This window comes from Budorcas taxicolor, chromosome 18 (genome assembly GCF_023091745.1).
Source record: "Budorcas taxicolor isolate Tak-1 chromosome 18, Takin1.1, whole genome shotgun sequence".
NCBI lineage: Eukaryota > Metazoa > Chordata > Mammalia > Artiodactyla > Bovidae > Budorcas > Budorcas taxicolor.
In genome coordinates this window covers 31,140,535-31,156,820 of record NC_068927.1, presented here as the reverse complement: position 1 = coordinate 31,156,820, position 16,286 = coordinate 31,140,535, and the positions used below count along the sequence as shown (strand labels likewise).

General features: G+C 40.0%; 1 protein-coding gene across 1 annotated transcript in view; it reads left to right on the top strand.

Moving 5' to 3' along the window:
* CDH8 (cadherin 8) overlaps window positions 1–16,286 on the top strand; it is a 380,788-nt gene that overhangs the window by 170,493 nt on the left and 194,009 nt on the right. The window contains exon 3 of the mRNA XM_052655404.1: window positions 8,807–8,926. Within this exon, the coding sequence (XP_052511364.1) occupies window positions 8,807–8,926 (120 nt within the window). The remainder of the gene's footprint in view (window positions 1–8,806; window positions 8,927–16,286) is intronic.

Sequence of the window (16,286 nt, the reverse complement as noted above, 5' to 3'; positions counted from 1 at the left end):
TGTTGTTACCTGTTAGGCCTATGAGCTTTGGAAAGTGTGACTATTTAAAGAATGTATTTTCAGATAGTAATGCCAGTTACCCTGTCTGGGGGTTGTCCATACTGAACTTGGACCAGGGTAGCTGAAAGGGCAAGTTAGATTTGGGAGATGTTCCTGGGAGGGCCCGTTGTGCACACCTTTCTGAGTTTCAGCTAGTAAGGTCAGCTGTTTTATTTTTCACCTGCTATTGAAATGCTTATTCTCTGAAAATGTATTGCAAATGAGTCTTTGCAAATGGGGTCTGTGTTCTTCTCATCATAAGGGTTTTAGCTTTTCCAGTGTGCACGTTTCACACTGCACCAAACCTTTGTTTTTTCGCTCAGGGTGTCAGCACCAGCATTTTTCTTTCTGAATAATGTGCAGAATTGGTGTGCTGACTTGCTCATAAAAAAGTAGAGCCTCACTAACAGAGCCGCACTACCCAAAACCCCAACATCTTATTTTCCCGAAGGCCTTTCATCTTAGTTTGTCAGCAAGCTGGAACCTCTACCCTGACAGTGTAAAAATTTTAATGGTTAATTTTCCTTGTAGTGTGTGCTGTCATTATAGGGGAGAGACGGGTGCGTTTTGTTGCTAATGGGAGGGAACTTTCAGGTATGGCCAGAGGCAAAGGATTCTGGGAGCACCGTGTTAATTGAAATCCAAGCCAATTGCATTTAACCAAGAAGCTAAATGCAGAAAAAATATGGGTTTATTAAAAGCGGACTTCACCTTGGGATTGACGCCGTGCACAGTTGACTTGACGCTGGCAGTATGAATTGTGATGACAGGGATCATGTTTGTTGAAAAAACAGCTGGAAATACAACAGCTATATTATTATAATTAGGATCCGAATCAAGTTGGATTATAATAGGGGCTTTCTTGGAGAAATGGCACGGTGTCAAATTTATAGTCACTAGCTAAATGAGGCTCTTGTACCGTCAACCAAGGGACAGAAACAGTTCCAAATGAAAACACAAACAGAGAATCCTGTTGTTGTATTTCCTGGGTATTACTCAGGGTCCTATTTATCACACACCAACACATGCCGCTTTGAAGAAACACTATCCTGCAAGGTTTACACTTTTCAATTTGCCTCCGTGGTCTGCATTCTGCATGCATTCCCGTGGAGGAGCCTGCACCACAGCTTGACTAGAAATCTTTTCTGCTGCAAGATTAACCTCAAAGCATCCATTTTCCCCACTCTGGGTAATCACTTGACAAATGCGTCCACAAAACCTCCATGCACATCTATTCCAGTGTACAGGTGCGTCAACAGTCTTGAATCTCTATTAGGAGAAATATCATCCTTGACGGAAAGGAGTGCTGCCTTTTCATTTCCAGGTGTCTGAAGCTAAAGGATGCGGATTTCCCAAGAAGCCAGATATCAGGCAAAAAGATCTTGAGGGAGGATGTGGATAAAAGCTTGTCTTAGCTTTGTTACAGTCCTCAGCCCAGTGGTTCTTCTCGGCGAGCGTGTGGGATTTGTATGGAGTGGGAGATGCAACATTCAAACATGGGAGCAATTCACTCAAGTAACTCTAAGACAATCGTACTAAGGACGTGCCCAGTGCCTGGTCTTGTGCCTGCTACATCAAAACACATTGTATTTTTGAGCAATTTTATGCCACCGAGGAAATTGATATGAAATTGATTAGATGGGTGAACAGGAGATTGTGTGTTTTTTAACTTGCTACATTTGAGAATGTCTTTTTGTGTTTCCTCTTCCAAATTTAAGAAAATAAGCTACTATTTTTTCCTTTTCCATTATGGTTTTTTCACAGGATATTGAATATATTTCCCTGTGCTATACAGGAGGGCCTTGCTGTCTACCTGTTCTTCATATACCACTTTGCATCTGCTAATCCCAAGCTCCTGGTTCATTCCTCTCCAACCCCCACCCCTTTGGCAACCACCAGTCCATATGTTTCTGATTCTTTTTCTGTTTCATAGGTAGGTTTGTTTGTGTCATATTTTAGATTCCACATATAAATGCTATCATGGTATTTGTCTTTCTGACTTATTTTACTTAGTGTGATAATCTCTGTTGCATTCATGCTGTAGCAGATGGCATTATTCGATGTTGATGGCTGAGTAGTGTTCCCCTGTCATGTGTACCACAACTTCATCTTCATTTGTTGTTGGAAATTTAGGTTGTCACCTTGTCTTGGCTCTTGGAAGTAGTGTTGCTATGAACATAGGGGTGCATTTATCTTTTTGAATTATAATTTTGTCTGGATATATGCCAGGAGTGGGATTGATAGTCATATGATACTTCTCTTGTTTTGGTCCTTGCACTAATTTGATCTAAAATGTTCCACTGAAGGTAAGCTGATGATGCTTTTGCACTGTGGTGCTGGAGAAGACTCTTGAGAGTCCCTTGGATGGCAAGAAGATCAAATCAGTCAGTCCTAAAGGAAATCAATCTTGAATATTCACTGAAAGGACTGGTGCTGAAGCGGAAGATACAATACTTTGGCCACATGATGCGAAGAGCCAACTCATTGGGAAAGACCCTGATGCTGGGAAAGTTGAGGGTAGGAGGAGAAGAGGGCGACAGAGGATGAGATGGTTGGATGGCATCACTGATTCAATGGACATGAGTTTGAGCAAACTCCAGGAGATGGTGAAGGACAGGGAAGCCTGGGTATGCTTCAGTTCATGGGGTTGAAAAGAATCAGACATGAGTTAGCAACTGAACAACAACAAAGCTGAGTAAGGGGTATACAGGAACTATTTTTTTGCAGCTTTTGTCTAAGATTAAAATTAATTCAGGAGAGTTTTTTTTTTATTTGAATGAATCACAAGAAAAAGCCTAGGATATAACAATTTCTATTAACTTCCTTTTTAACAGATTAAAGAGCTCAAGCTTAGGAAAGTTTTGTTACTTGGGCAAGGACATAGAACCTGTAAAAGTTAAGCATGGAATATAAAACAAGTGTTCTGGTTCAAGACAGTTTGACTCTAAAGTTATCTTTTCAGCCACTACTCTCTCACTATTATCTCATTTGTTTCTTGCACAAAGCTTTGAGGTTTGAAGAATAAAAAATTGTTTTTTAAAAAATTGATTAATTAATTAGGCTGTATTGGGTCTTAGTTGTGGCGCATAGACTCTTCATTGCATCATGTAGGATCTTTGGTTGCATCACGTGGAGTTTTCAGTTGTGGCTCCTGGGCTCAGTAGTTGGGGCACATGGGCTTAGTTGCTCCAAGTTATGTGGAATCTTAGTTCCCAGACCAGATATCAAATTCCCGTCCCCTGCGTTGCAAGGAGAAGTCTTAACCACTGGACTGCCAGGGAAGTCCCCAGATTATTGCTTTTGTATATGAAAGCAATGACTCACAGGGCAGAGCATGTAAATGATGAACTCGGGAACCTGGCAGGCAGCAGTCCATGGAACTGCAAAGAGTCAGAAATGACTGACCGACTGAGCAATCTCCGTGACTGTTCATTCAGCAGAGTGATTTAAAAGTTGCGTCATTTTATAAGCAAATCTGAGCAAAAGTTCTTCACAGTAATCAAGATAGAAAATTAACGCTTCTATGGAGAAGAGTGAAGTTAAATTTCAAAAAGCCTGGTTTCCATTAGAGTTTATCTGAAGTGTGGCTTTACATTGGAATTGCCTGAGAAGACTTTAAAAACTGCTCCACCTTCATCCCTGTATTGTCATTCCACAGATTTGAAAGCGACGCTAGGGATCCAAATATTTTTCAAAGCTGGATACTAACACGTAAGCAGAGTTGGTACTCACAGACTTAGCATATGGTAATTTCTGTTCTAGCCTCTATCTATATAATTTTACTGGACCCTCACAGTAATTTTAACATTTATTGTAGACTTGAAATCCAGAGCGAAGACAAGTTAAATGATTGGTCCGAAGAGAAAAGGTACTTAACATCAGAACATTTCACATATAAATATTCCATCTGTGAAACTTAACCCCACGCTGCTGCTTAGTCATTCAGTCGTGTCTGACTCTTTGCAACCCCGTGGACTGTTGACAGTCAGGCTCCTCTGTCCATGGGATTCTCCAGGCAGGAGTACTGGAGTGGGTTGGCATGCCCTCCTTCAAGGGATCTTCTCGACCCAGGGATTGAACCTGGGTCTGCTGCATTGCGGACAGATTCTTTACTGCTGAGCCACTGGAGGAGAATGAACCCCATGCTACTCTGCCCAAATACACTCACCCCACAAATATACACAGGGGTTGTCATTGTTCAGACACTATCTAGATTTATTTATTTCCTCTATGAAGGCATTTCTTAATTTTAGAGTCCCCCCACTAGAAGGTAACTCTGTTGATAACAGAATTTTTTCACTTTATCACTTCTCTTTTTCCAGCCTAAACAGACTAGGTTGAAATGCACACACTCACTAACAGCCCGACACAGAGTACAGAGCTTGACTTTATTTTTCTGTTAATGTGTTATTATTTCATAATGGGGGAAGTAATTTCTCCTAAAAGCAAAATCTAAGTAAAAACACAACCCAGCAAAACAAAAACAAAAGTTATCTCATGGCCTTCTGCAGGGAAGAAAGAGTTCACCCTTTCAGATTAGTCTCTGAACTCAGTTCTTTTAGTAAATCTTGCATCTTTTTCTTGTGATTCATTAAAAAAAAAAACCTCTCCTGAATTAATTTTAATCTTAGAGAAAAGTTGCAAAAATACTCAGCTTTGTTGTTGTTCAGTTGCTAACTTATGTCTGATTCTTTTCAACCCCATGAACTGAAGCATACCCAGGCTTCCCTGTCCTTCACCATCTCCTGGAGTTTGCTCAAACTCATGTCCATTGAATCAGTGATGCCATCCAACCATCTCATCCGCTGTTGCCCTCTTCTCCTACCCTCAACTTTCCCAGCATCAGGGTCTTTCCCAATGAGTTGGCTCTTCACATCATGTGGCCAAAGTATTGTATCTTCCGCTTCAGCACCAGTCCTTTCAGTGAATATTCAAGATTGATTTCCTTTAGGACTGACTGATTTGATCTTCTTGCCATCCAAGGGACTCTCAAGAGTCTTCTCCAGCACCACAGTTCAAAAGCATCATCAGCTTACCTTCAGTGGAACATTTTAGGTCAAATTAGTGCAAGGACCAAAACAAGAGAATCAGCATTAAGACTCGTATTTATTGTCATTGAAAATGAAATCGCACAGTCGTGTCCGACTCTTTGCAACCCCGTGAACTGTAGCCCACCAGGCTCCTCCGTCCATGGGATTCTCCAGGCAAGAATACTGGAGTGGTTTGCCATTTCCTTCTCCAGGGGATCTGCCCGACGCAGGGATCGAACCCAAGTCTCCCGCATTGCAGACAGATGCTTTAACCTCTGAGCCACCATTGTCATTACCAGGTGTCAATGTTTTATCATCTCTTAATTGGACTATACCTGTAAACCTCATAACTTGTCTCATCTCCTACCGTTCTATATCTCTGCCTCCAATTGAATCTGGAAGTACTAATGGAGGAGCCTCCTACATAGGGTTGATTGCAAATGATGGATCGCCTGTCTTTTCTACAGGATGAAGCCAACCCTCCCCATCTTGACATTTATATGCCCCTATATTTTGTTCTGTTTGCTTCTCCAACTTTAGTTTTAATGACTGCCTTTTCCAGACATCTCTCTTCCTAACAGAAACCTAGTCATGTCTATCTTACTATCCTCCTCTCACCTGGAATGTCTTTCCTCCTATTCTTCTCCATCCCACACAATATTCAAATAACTGCAAATATTGTGCTTTCATGTGCTCATTTCACCAGCTAGTTGATGAGCTACTTGTGAAAGTGAGTCTTTATTTATTTATTTTTTTGATACTGTTCCCAGTGTCTGGTGGAATGTATTACACCACACATTCAGAGCATTTTTTATCTCTAGCTGTAGATTTTTGTAGAACCTCTGAATCATCATGCCGAGTAAAATTCGTTTTATAGGATGATCAACTGCTTGACAAACATTACATTTTCCTATGTAGTGACCATAATTCAACACACTTCAAAAAAGATTTTGATTGGTAGGATCTTTCAGAAGCTCTACCTTGTTTCAGCAAACAGAGATGCTGCTCAGATCCACCCACAGCTCCCTTCAGGTTTAAAACACTCTTCCCTCAGCTGCGGGGCGTGTTGACTGTTGACCGTTCGGGGCTGATGATCTCTCCGCTGAAGACAGCCGCCTGGACCAGGGCCAAACCTCCATTCTGAGGGAGGTTCCCACAGCCAAAAACTGGTCAGTGCTGGAGTATCAAGTCCTGGATGGATTTCCTCACTGACCATCCCAACTCTAGAGGGGAGTCCACTGAGGTCTTTGTTGTAACTGCATCACTGCCTTAGAGCTCCTTCTTTCCGCCTTCCTACAGATACTGTTTTGAAAATCGGAGGATAATTGCTTTACAGTGTCATGTTGGTTTCTGCCGCACAACGCTATGAATCAGCCATGCATGCACGCTCAGTTGCACAGTTGTGTCTGACTCTCTGAGACCCCATGATCAGGCTCCTCTGTCTATGGGATTCTCCAGGCAAGAATACTGGATTGGGTTGCCATGCCCTCCTCCAGGGAATCTCTCTGACCCAAGGATCAAACCCGTGGCCCCTGGATTGACAAGCAGTTCTGTACCACTGAGCCACCTGGGAAGCCCATGAGTTTACGTCCCCTCCCTCTAGAACCTCCCGCCCACCCCATCCCACCCCTGTAGGTTATCACAGAGCACCAGGTTGAGCTCCCTGTATTATACAGCAGCTTCCCACTAGCTATCTACTTTACACAGTTGTTAGTAGTCACTAAGCTGTGTTGGACTCTTTGTGACTCCCTGGATATAGCCTACGAGGCTCCTTTATCCATGGGATTCATGGCAAGAATACTGGAGTGGGTTGCCATTTCCTTCTCCAGCTTTACACATTATAGTGTATATATATATATGTCAATGCTATCCTCTCAATCCGTCCCACCCTCTCCTTCTATATCTATGTCTACAAGCCTGTTCTCTGTGTTGGGGTCTCTATTCCTGCCCTGTAAATAGGTTCATCAGTACCATTTTTCTAGATTCTGTATATATGTATTAATATACTGATCTAAGGAACTCCTCAGTAAAAATTCAAGAAATCTTCATCTTAGAATCTATTTCTAGGAAGCTCATTTGTGATACTTACCATTCTTTATGAAATCATCAGATGATTTATTCATTTGTGCATCCATTCAGTTAGCAAATGTATGTTCAATAATCATTACATGTCTGACACTTAGTGAGGAAGACGTGGACCCTGCCCTCATAAAACATGCTTCTCATTAGCACACCAGACTTCTCCAGTTTCTCCCCACTTTCAGTATTTCCCAGAATTTAACACAGTCTCTCAGACTACTTTGTTTTTACTCTTGCTTAAAGTTCCTTCCCTGCTGTTCTTTTCCTGGTTAAACTCTACCCACCTTTCATCAGTTCAGTTCAGTTCAGTTCAGTCACTCAGTTGTGTCTGACTCTTTGTGACCCCGTGAACCGCAGCACGTCAGGCCTCCCTGTCCATCACCATCTCCCGGAGTTCACTCAAACTCACGTCCATCGAGTCGGTGATGCCATCCAGCCATCTCATCCTCTGTCGTCCTCTTCTCCTCCTGCCCCCAATCCCTCCCAGCATCAGAGTCTTTTCCAATGAGTCAACTCTTCGCATGAGGTGGCCAAAGTACTGGAGTTTCAGCTTCAGCATCATTCCTTCCAAAGAAATCCCAGGGCTGATCTCCTTCAGAATGGACTGGTTGGATCTCCTTGCAGTCCAAGGGACTCTCAAGAGTCTTCTCCAACACCACAGTTCAAAAGCATCAATTCTTCGGTGCTCAGCCTTCTTCACAGTCCAACTTTCACATCCATACATGACCACTGGAAAAACCATAGACTTGACTAGATGGACCTTTGTTGGCACAGTAATGTCTCTGCTTTTGAATATGCTATCTAGGTTGGTCATAACTTTCCTTCCAAGGAGTAAGCGTCTTTCACCTTTCATAATTCCACTCAAGTACAATGCCTCTCAGAAAGCTGTCCCTGACCATATCTGGTTTGTGCTGGATTAAGTGAGAGGTCCAAACTCAGTGTCAGTGCATTTAGCTGGATTTGTCTCCCCTCTTCCCTCCTACCACCAAACTGTAAGCTTCTCGAGTATAAATTTTGACTTCGTTTCAGGCAAGCTTAATGTATTCAATGGCTAAATGAATGAGTGAATAAAAATGGAAAATTAATCTGGGGGAAAAAAAAGTTTTGATTCTGTTATCCATAGGCCCAGTTATCTAAATATTATGATTAATTAGTAGTCCAATGTAATTTTATATTTTGAGGAAATAAATAAGATGGGATAAGATATTCCTTTCATATTCTGTGCAGCTTTTTCAGCAGCCAGTTTTTCCAAGTAAATTCAGTTGTGCTTTTTGGAGAACTTAAATGTTACATTTTATATCCATCATATTATTAACCTTATGTTTCATATTTCTTTGATATGTATCCTTTTCATATTCTCTAAGCCCACGAATCTGATAGGTATCTTTCAAATGAAAACTACAAAGGAATCTTAAATAATACAGATTCTAAAAGAGCTGTCTTTATATAGTACATCAACTTAGCAGTACTCTGTCTTTTAAAAGGCTTGTATATCGTTGAAGTTATGATAGTTTATCTCCATATTTTTAAAAAGATTTTTTTCTTCCTCATTACCACACATAGATTTCTGTATAATATCCTTAACAAAATTCAGCTCTTGGCAAAGAATAACGTGTTAATTCTTATTTTCTCTTTTTCTTTTCCTTTTTTTTTTTTAGGTACGTCTGTCACTAATGTAACAGCCACTGATGCTGATGACCCAGTTTATGGAAACAGTGCGAAGTTGGTTTATAGCATCTTGGAAGGGCAACCTTATTTTTCCATTGAGCCTGAAACAGGTTTGTGGCCTAAATTTTGAATTCTATTTACTATGTCATTGCTTCAGGGAAACACTTTTCTTGGGATGTGGATTATGAAATGCTCTGGTTAAGGAACTTCACTGCCTATCAGTAACATTTGAATGTGTTATTCCTGTGCAGTGCCAGGTACATGGCGAGCCTGACAATCATTTTGATACATATTAAAATGAATTGCAGATGCTTTGTAGAATATCACCTGTTTAACAGATGGCCTGGCACTGTTGTTCATCCCTAGGAAAAAAGTGTGCTTATACCTCAGGCCGACTTAGATATCAGATTTAAGAATAAATACAATTACTTATTGGCTGCAAAATGCTTGGCAAGTAACATTTATAAAGATTTCTAAGTTTAAACTCACACATCTATGAAGTGGAGTGGAACCTTCCTCATAGCCTTATGAAGATCAGATGAACCAATAAATATTCAGCACACAGTACATGGCATGTGGTAATCATTTCATGCATGGATATTATTATATTTGTTACTAGATTCCTCATTTGTTAAACAGGATTCTGATATCTGTGTACTAGAACTCTCATGAAAATATTATTATTTTTGCCAATATTAAATGCAACGAGTATCCTGAGTTCAATGGTATAGATTTTAGCAAACAGGAAATAAGTTATTAAAAAAATAAAACAGGCAAACAAAAACATCTATTTTTAATGATTTGGCAGATAAGTTCATAAAATAACAGTTTTTGTAAATGAAGATATATCTTTTATTGTTTAATTTAACAGTGTAGCAAGAGAGTAAAGACACTGTGTCAGACTTTTTATAATCATGATTTTTATAGCATATTTTAAAATTACTTAAAATAGCATCATCTTTTGGGTACAGTTTTTTTCCTGTATCTGGTGATTTTGTCTGCAGACTTCCAAATAGAAAAGTTCAATATGTGGGCGCATATGCATTTGTTACTTTGATTCATGAGTTTTCAGCAGTATTGAGATGAATTTTCATGTCTTACCATTAAGTCAATTATTAATTAAATTAAAAATTTAGAGCTTCTTTTTTTTTTAATTCAAAGAAAAATCCTCATGCATTTAAAAGTGAGAAAAAGTATATCTATACATAAATAGGTCATGGCTTAAAATTGAATTTAGATTCAGAAACAGGAAATAACTCTTGTAAAAGACATTAATCAGGGGCATAATCACATACGGGTTTCCTCAGTGAATAAGTCTGCTATAGATGCCATCACCTTTGTCCTCTTTGATGACCCTGGGGAAGAGTAGAGAAGGTGGTCAGCTCTGAATTTTAAGGGAAGAGAGAAACATCTGGAGATGTCCTACTGCTTGGCCAGAGGCACAGTGAGAGATGGGACCAGGGTTGGGACTCACACCCAGGGCTTTAATTTCAAAGCCACTGTCAGACATCTTCCAACTTCTCTTTTCAATGGCAAGATTTATGGTATAGCGGCATTCGCAAAACAGAAAAGTACTAACTCCTTAAGTGAAATTGAATAATTTCCTCTTCGCTACTTGGCTATTTTTTTTGTTTATTTGAATCTTTTGGTTCACTATTTACAGTGTAATATATTGAGAAACAATTATTGAGAAAGTATATTGAGAAGATATTGAGAAACATTTGACACATAGTGTTATATTAGTTTCAGATGTGTAGCATAAAGATTTAATAGGGATTCCCTGGTAGCTCTGCTGGTAAAGAATCCATCTGCAATGCAGGAGACCCTACTTCGATTCCTGGGTTGGGAAGTTCCCCTGGAGAAAGGATAGGCTACTCACTTCAGTATAAGAATACTGAAGCCCAAGTGAGCTTCCCTGGTGGCTTAGGTGGTAAAGAATCCACCTGCAACATGGGAGACCTAGGTTTGATCCCTGGGTTGGGAAGATTCCCTGGAGGAGGGCATGGCAACCCACTCCAGTATTCTTGCCTGGAGAATCCCCATGGACAGGGGAGCCTGGCAGGCTACAGTCCATGGGGTGTCAAAGAGTCAGACATGATTGAGTGCAGCACAGCATATGTTGTGAAGTGAATATCAGAATAAGTCTGGTTAACATCCATCACCACACAGTTGTATTTTTTTTTCTTTTGATGAGAAATTTTAGGATCTTGGCAACTTCTAAATATATGACACAGTGCTAGTAATTATAGACATCATGTGCCATGCTGTGCTGAGTCGCTTCAGGTGTGTCTGACTCTGTGCGATCCTATGAACAGTCGCCCACCAGGCTTCTCTTTCCATGGGATTCTCCAGACAAGAATACTGGAGTGGGTTGCTATGCCCTTCTCCAGGGGATCTTCCCAACCCAGGGATTGAACCTGAGTCTCTTAAGTCTCCTGCATCGGCAGGCAGATTCTTAACCCCTAGCACCACCACACAGAACATTATATCCCCAGGACTTATTTATTTTATAACTGTAAGTTTTTACCTTCCAACAAATGTCCAAATCAGCATTCAGTATGTGCCAGGAAGCAAGTTAGATATAAGGAGACAAATTCACAAAGGCTAATCTCAGCCTACAATATCTCACAATCCATTTTGGCAGACGGATTTTTTTTCAACATAAATACAAGGAAGCATGATGATGCCATTTAAATAATTTATATCTTTAGGAATAACTTACCATGAAGTACAGAGAATAAAAGCCTAGTACTAAGTCAGAGAATTTGGGCAACTTTAAATCTCATTTGACATATATTGCTATTTGCTTAATTAAATGTTGTCAGCAACATTTAATATGTACATTTTCACTCAGCATAATGAGTGTTTAATCTCAACACATATTCATTTTAGCCTTATCATGTCCAATTTGACAGATACAAAGTTATCTGATTCATATTTTAGAAAGTGTATTCTGGTACTGTTGTGGAAATACACTGGAGAGAAATGATACTTGAAGCATGTACATAGAAGTTACTTAATAAATACTGGTTGAATGCGGTTAAGGTTTTTAACTCAAGCAGCCAGAGTACAGAAGGAAGTAGAGGCTAAATTTAATAATAGAGTTAGCAACAGATGTTTAATAGCTTATCAATTAGCAAATTGATATAGTTTATCAAATAGCTTATCAAAGAGCAAATCACATATTGAAACATCAAGATGTTAAGTGAAAAGTAAGCATTATTGTGTAAATGTTTGCTTAATTATACTTGAGTTTGTTCAAATGAAAGCAGAGGGTTAGTTGTTCCTAAAGGATCTAAATTTGTCTATCTCAGACCTTTGTGCATCTTTCTAAAAGAAAAATTGAGACTGGTGTGAGTGCATGTGCACATAGTGGAGGAGGACATAAAGGCAGAAGTACATTAAGAATATTTTTAAATATTTTGTAATAGAAAAATGTGCAAAGAACATAGAACATTTGAATTTTTTATTTTCTAAGCAAAAGGAAAGAAAATACCGTTTCTGGTGATGAGAAGATTTGCATCATTTGCCTCATCTGTGAAATAGACTCTGACTTGGAGTTAGGAGGACAAGTGACTTCTTGGGGCTTAAAGACTGTGAAAGATAGAAGTACTGTCTTAGTTCCACTGCTGTCACAAAGTATGATAAACTGGGCAACTTAGAAGAATCAGACATTTATTGCTCAGAGGCCTGGAGGCTGGAAGTTTGAGATCAGGGTGGGCACGGTCAGGTTCTGGTGACTGCCCTCTTCTGAATTGCAGAGGCTGTCTCTCCTGTTCCCTTGGAAAGAGAAGAAGCTAGGTCTCTGGCTTCTTTTTATATGAATGCTAATACTATTTTTGAAGGATTCACCCTCATGATCTACCACTCAAAGCTGCCACCTCCAAATACCATCACAGAGGGGATTACAGTTCACCATATGAATCTGTGGAGAGTCAAAAACATGCAATCCAGGTTAGACATGAAATAGGCTTAGGCAAGGAAGTCCATCACACTGTAATTCTGACCTTAAACCCACGCAAGTTAGGAGAGGATATATGCTAAGGCAATGTAGATTCACCAGCGTCTTGGCCAAACCCGTAGAGGTCCCTGGAACAAATATTTCTTTTAAAAGGAGTCTCAGAGTGTACACAAATGGCCAGGCTTTATTATCACCTGCCTTGCGCAGCTGTTGGCCGAGATATACCTAGGAAGAGTAAGATACCCGCTTGAAACTTAAAACCAGTCCTAATTAGCCTCCAATTAAAATAAATAAATTTAAATTTTAAAAAATGGAAAAAACAACAAAAAAAGATAAAATATTTTTTCTTGCCATCAAAAACAAAAACAAAAACCAGTCCTACATATGCCTCAAGTAATCATGTATGGATGTGAGAGTTGGACCATAAAGAAGGCTGAGTGCCAAATTAATACTTTCAGACTGTGGTGCTGGAGAAGACTCTTGGGAGTCCCTTGGACAGCAAAGAGATCAAACCAATCAATCCTAATAGAAATAAACCCTGAATATTCATTGGAAGGACTGATGCTGAAGCAGAAGCCCCAGTACTTGGACCACCTGATGGAAAGAGCTGATTCACTGGAAAAGACCCTGATGCTGGGAAAGACTGAGGGCAGAAGGAGAAGGGGGCGCCAGAGGATGAGATGGTTGGATGGCATAATTGACTCAATGGACATGAGGTTGAGCAAACTCCAGGAGATAGTGAAGGACAGGGAAGTCTGGCATGCTGTAGTTCATGATGTCGTGAAGAGTTGCACATGACTTAGCGACACGACCTCCAGCAAAAACTGGAATCTGGAGAATCATTTGGGGGAATGATCTGTATAGAGAAGACTGCCCACTGACCACTGTCAGCAACTCCTTGATGTTAGAATATTTTCAATAAGGAAGAGAAAACTGTTGCAGGAAGGGGGGCCCCCTTCCAGGGCCTGAGGGTGGGCTCTTGACTGACACTCAGAAATGAATTTTCCGAGGAGACACCTGTGCTCGAAGGCAAGAGACTTTATTGGGAAGGCGTGCCTGGGCAGAAAGCAGGAGGGCAAGGGAATTCAGGAGAACTGCTCCACCACGTGGCTCGCAGTCTCGGGATTTATGGTGATTGGGTTAGCTTCCAGGTTGTCTCTGGCCAATCACTCTGGCTCAGGGTCCTTCTTGGCGCTGCACACGTCACTCAGCCAAGATGGATTCCAGTGAGAAGGATTCTGAGAGGTGGTAGGATGTAAGAACTGGAGTCTGCTCTTTCCTTTTGGCTTTTTCTGAATTCTTCCAGTGGGCAGTAGCTTGTTAGTTATGGATTGCCACAAGTGGTCACGTGACCACTGGCCTACCTGGCCAGGGTAGGCAGTTTCAGTTGGTGGTTCCACTGACAAAACCCAAGGATAGGAGACAAGAATACATGTATGTGTCTTGTTTTACTCTCACAAGAATGCTAAGGACAGAACTCTGGACTTTGGAACATAGAAGTTCTGTTTTCCTGGTTGCTTGTTACATTGCAACTTTATGGACTTATTTCCTGTCACCAGAGCACATTAATTGCTCTGTCTCAGGGAAAGCTTCTCCTCTTGTTTTAGGTATCAGCTTAGGATTCAAAAATATTTGCTATTTATTCTGTTTATTCTCTTCTGTGAGCGTCTCCTAATCAGTAATTATCTTATAATTGACTTGCTTATGTTTCTAAGTCAGTTTTCATGCTAGAATGTATAGCTCATGAAAGAATGGGGCTTGTCTAATTTGCTCATTTTGCATCCCTATGCCTAGCAGAGAGTTTGGCACCTGAAATTATTCGGTAAGTAGTTGAGACAGAAAGGTGTGAAGAGGGTAGGGTGGGTAAACAGAAGAGAAGGAAGGAATGAATTAATAAAGAGACAAAGAAAAGCTTGCCACAACTTATAGAGATGTGGAAACACCAGGAAGGGAATCCAGTTTGATTTCCAGCCTGTCTTCCTTCTGTCTATTTTTGTGGTAGGAAGAACACCACCGTAACCTCACGTGTGATTTTTGTTGTTTTTACTGAGATTCACTGAAGACTCAAATTCATGTCATTTCCAAGTCTTGTGCTATATCTTAAGTGTCTAGCCAATGCAATGCTATTCTGGTACTTGCAGAAATGAACCTTGAGACTTACAAACTCTTGCTCAGATTCAGTTCTAGATTAGATCTTTAGATGGAAAGGTTCAGGGAACCGTTGCAGCCATTGCAGAAGAAAGGATGGTTATTAATATATCTTCCTGTTCTGGAGATCACTGTGATAGTAATAAAAATAATAATAGTAATAAAAGGTAAAATATTATTGTGTTTCTAAACCACAGTGAAGAAGGAAGAATTTCTGTCTCCAATTTGCAGTTGACAGATCTGTATTTCAGAGAAAGTAAGGTAAAATGTCTTCCCTATCCTTACATCAAACTCTCTGTCAAATTATAAACAACAGGAAGAATAAAAAGAAGACTATAAACAACAACCACCTCATTTATTGAACACGTGTTGTGTTCTTGGCAGTGCGTTAATTGGGTTTGCATGCATTATCAAATTTAATTTAATTTATGCCATACAATATTTTGAGGTAGGTACTAAATGTCATCTCTGTGTTACTGATGAGAGAACAGAGGATCAGAACTGATATTAATACATTTATTGCACAAGGTGTTTGAAGCAAGGTTTCAGGTGAGTCTCTCTGATCGCAAGATCCAGTTTTTCACATTCCCCTGTAACCCCACCTGACTCCCATGCATTGTGTCTCGTTCCCAGGGCTGCTGTTGGTATAGAAATGGACCCATAGAACTTGGAATTGGGCCCAGGTCTCCTTTATACGTGGACACAGGAAGCAGTTTGATGTCAGATAAGATGTGAGGCAGTAGTAATTGTAAAATGAAGTGTCATTTTTGTGAATAGCTTCAAAAGGCTGAAAATAGCTTATTTGTATTCTATAAATGTTCTCTCTCTCTCTCTCTCTTTTTTTTTTTTTTTTTTGTTTTCCCCTCCCTGCCACCCCCAATACCATATGTTTGCTTGTAACATTTTGGGCACAGACAGGGAGAAATGTGGCATTTATTTAAAAAGCTACTAATTTGAGGACAGCAGTGAGAAAACAGTTGCAGACCATCCTAAGTGACTGAAGATGGAACATCTAAATAAAATGCAAGGCAAGTGACTAGTAAATGCTTAATTATCTGAAGAAATCAGGATAAAGTTGCAGGACAGTATGCACGTTGCTCCAGGCAATCAAGACTAAGAAAAATGACCAGTTGCAAAATAAACCAAGTTAATTCACTGACCTTTTTTTGAGACTCAGACCATCTTTCTTCATTGGATATAAATAGCATTTGTCTCAGTGGAACCTGTAAAAATGAGCTAAGGCAAAAAGTACTCCTTGATAAAAATAATCCGTATAACAAATGGTTCTCTTTTATAAAAATCAAGGATAATACATAGAATCTTCATGAAATGCCTTCATGGAATTGAGTCATTGTTATAAC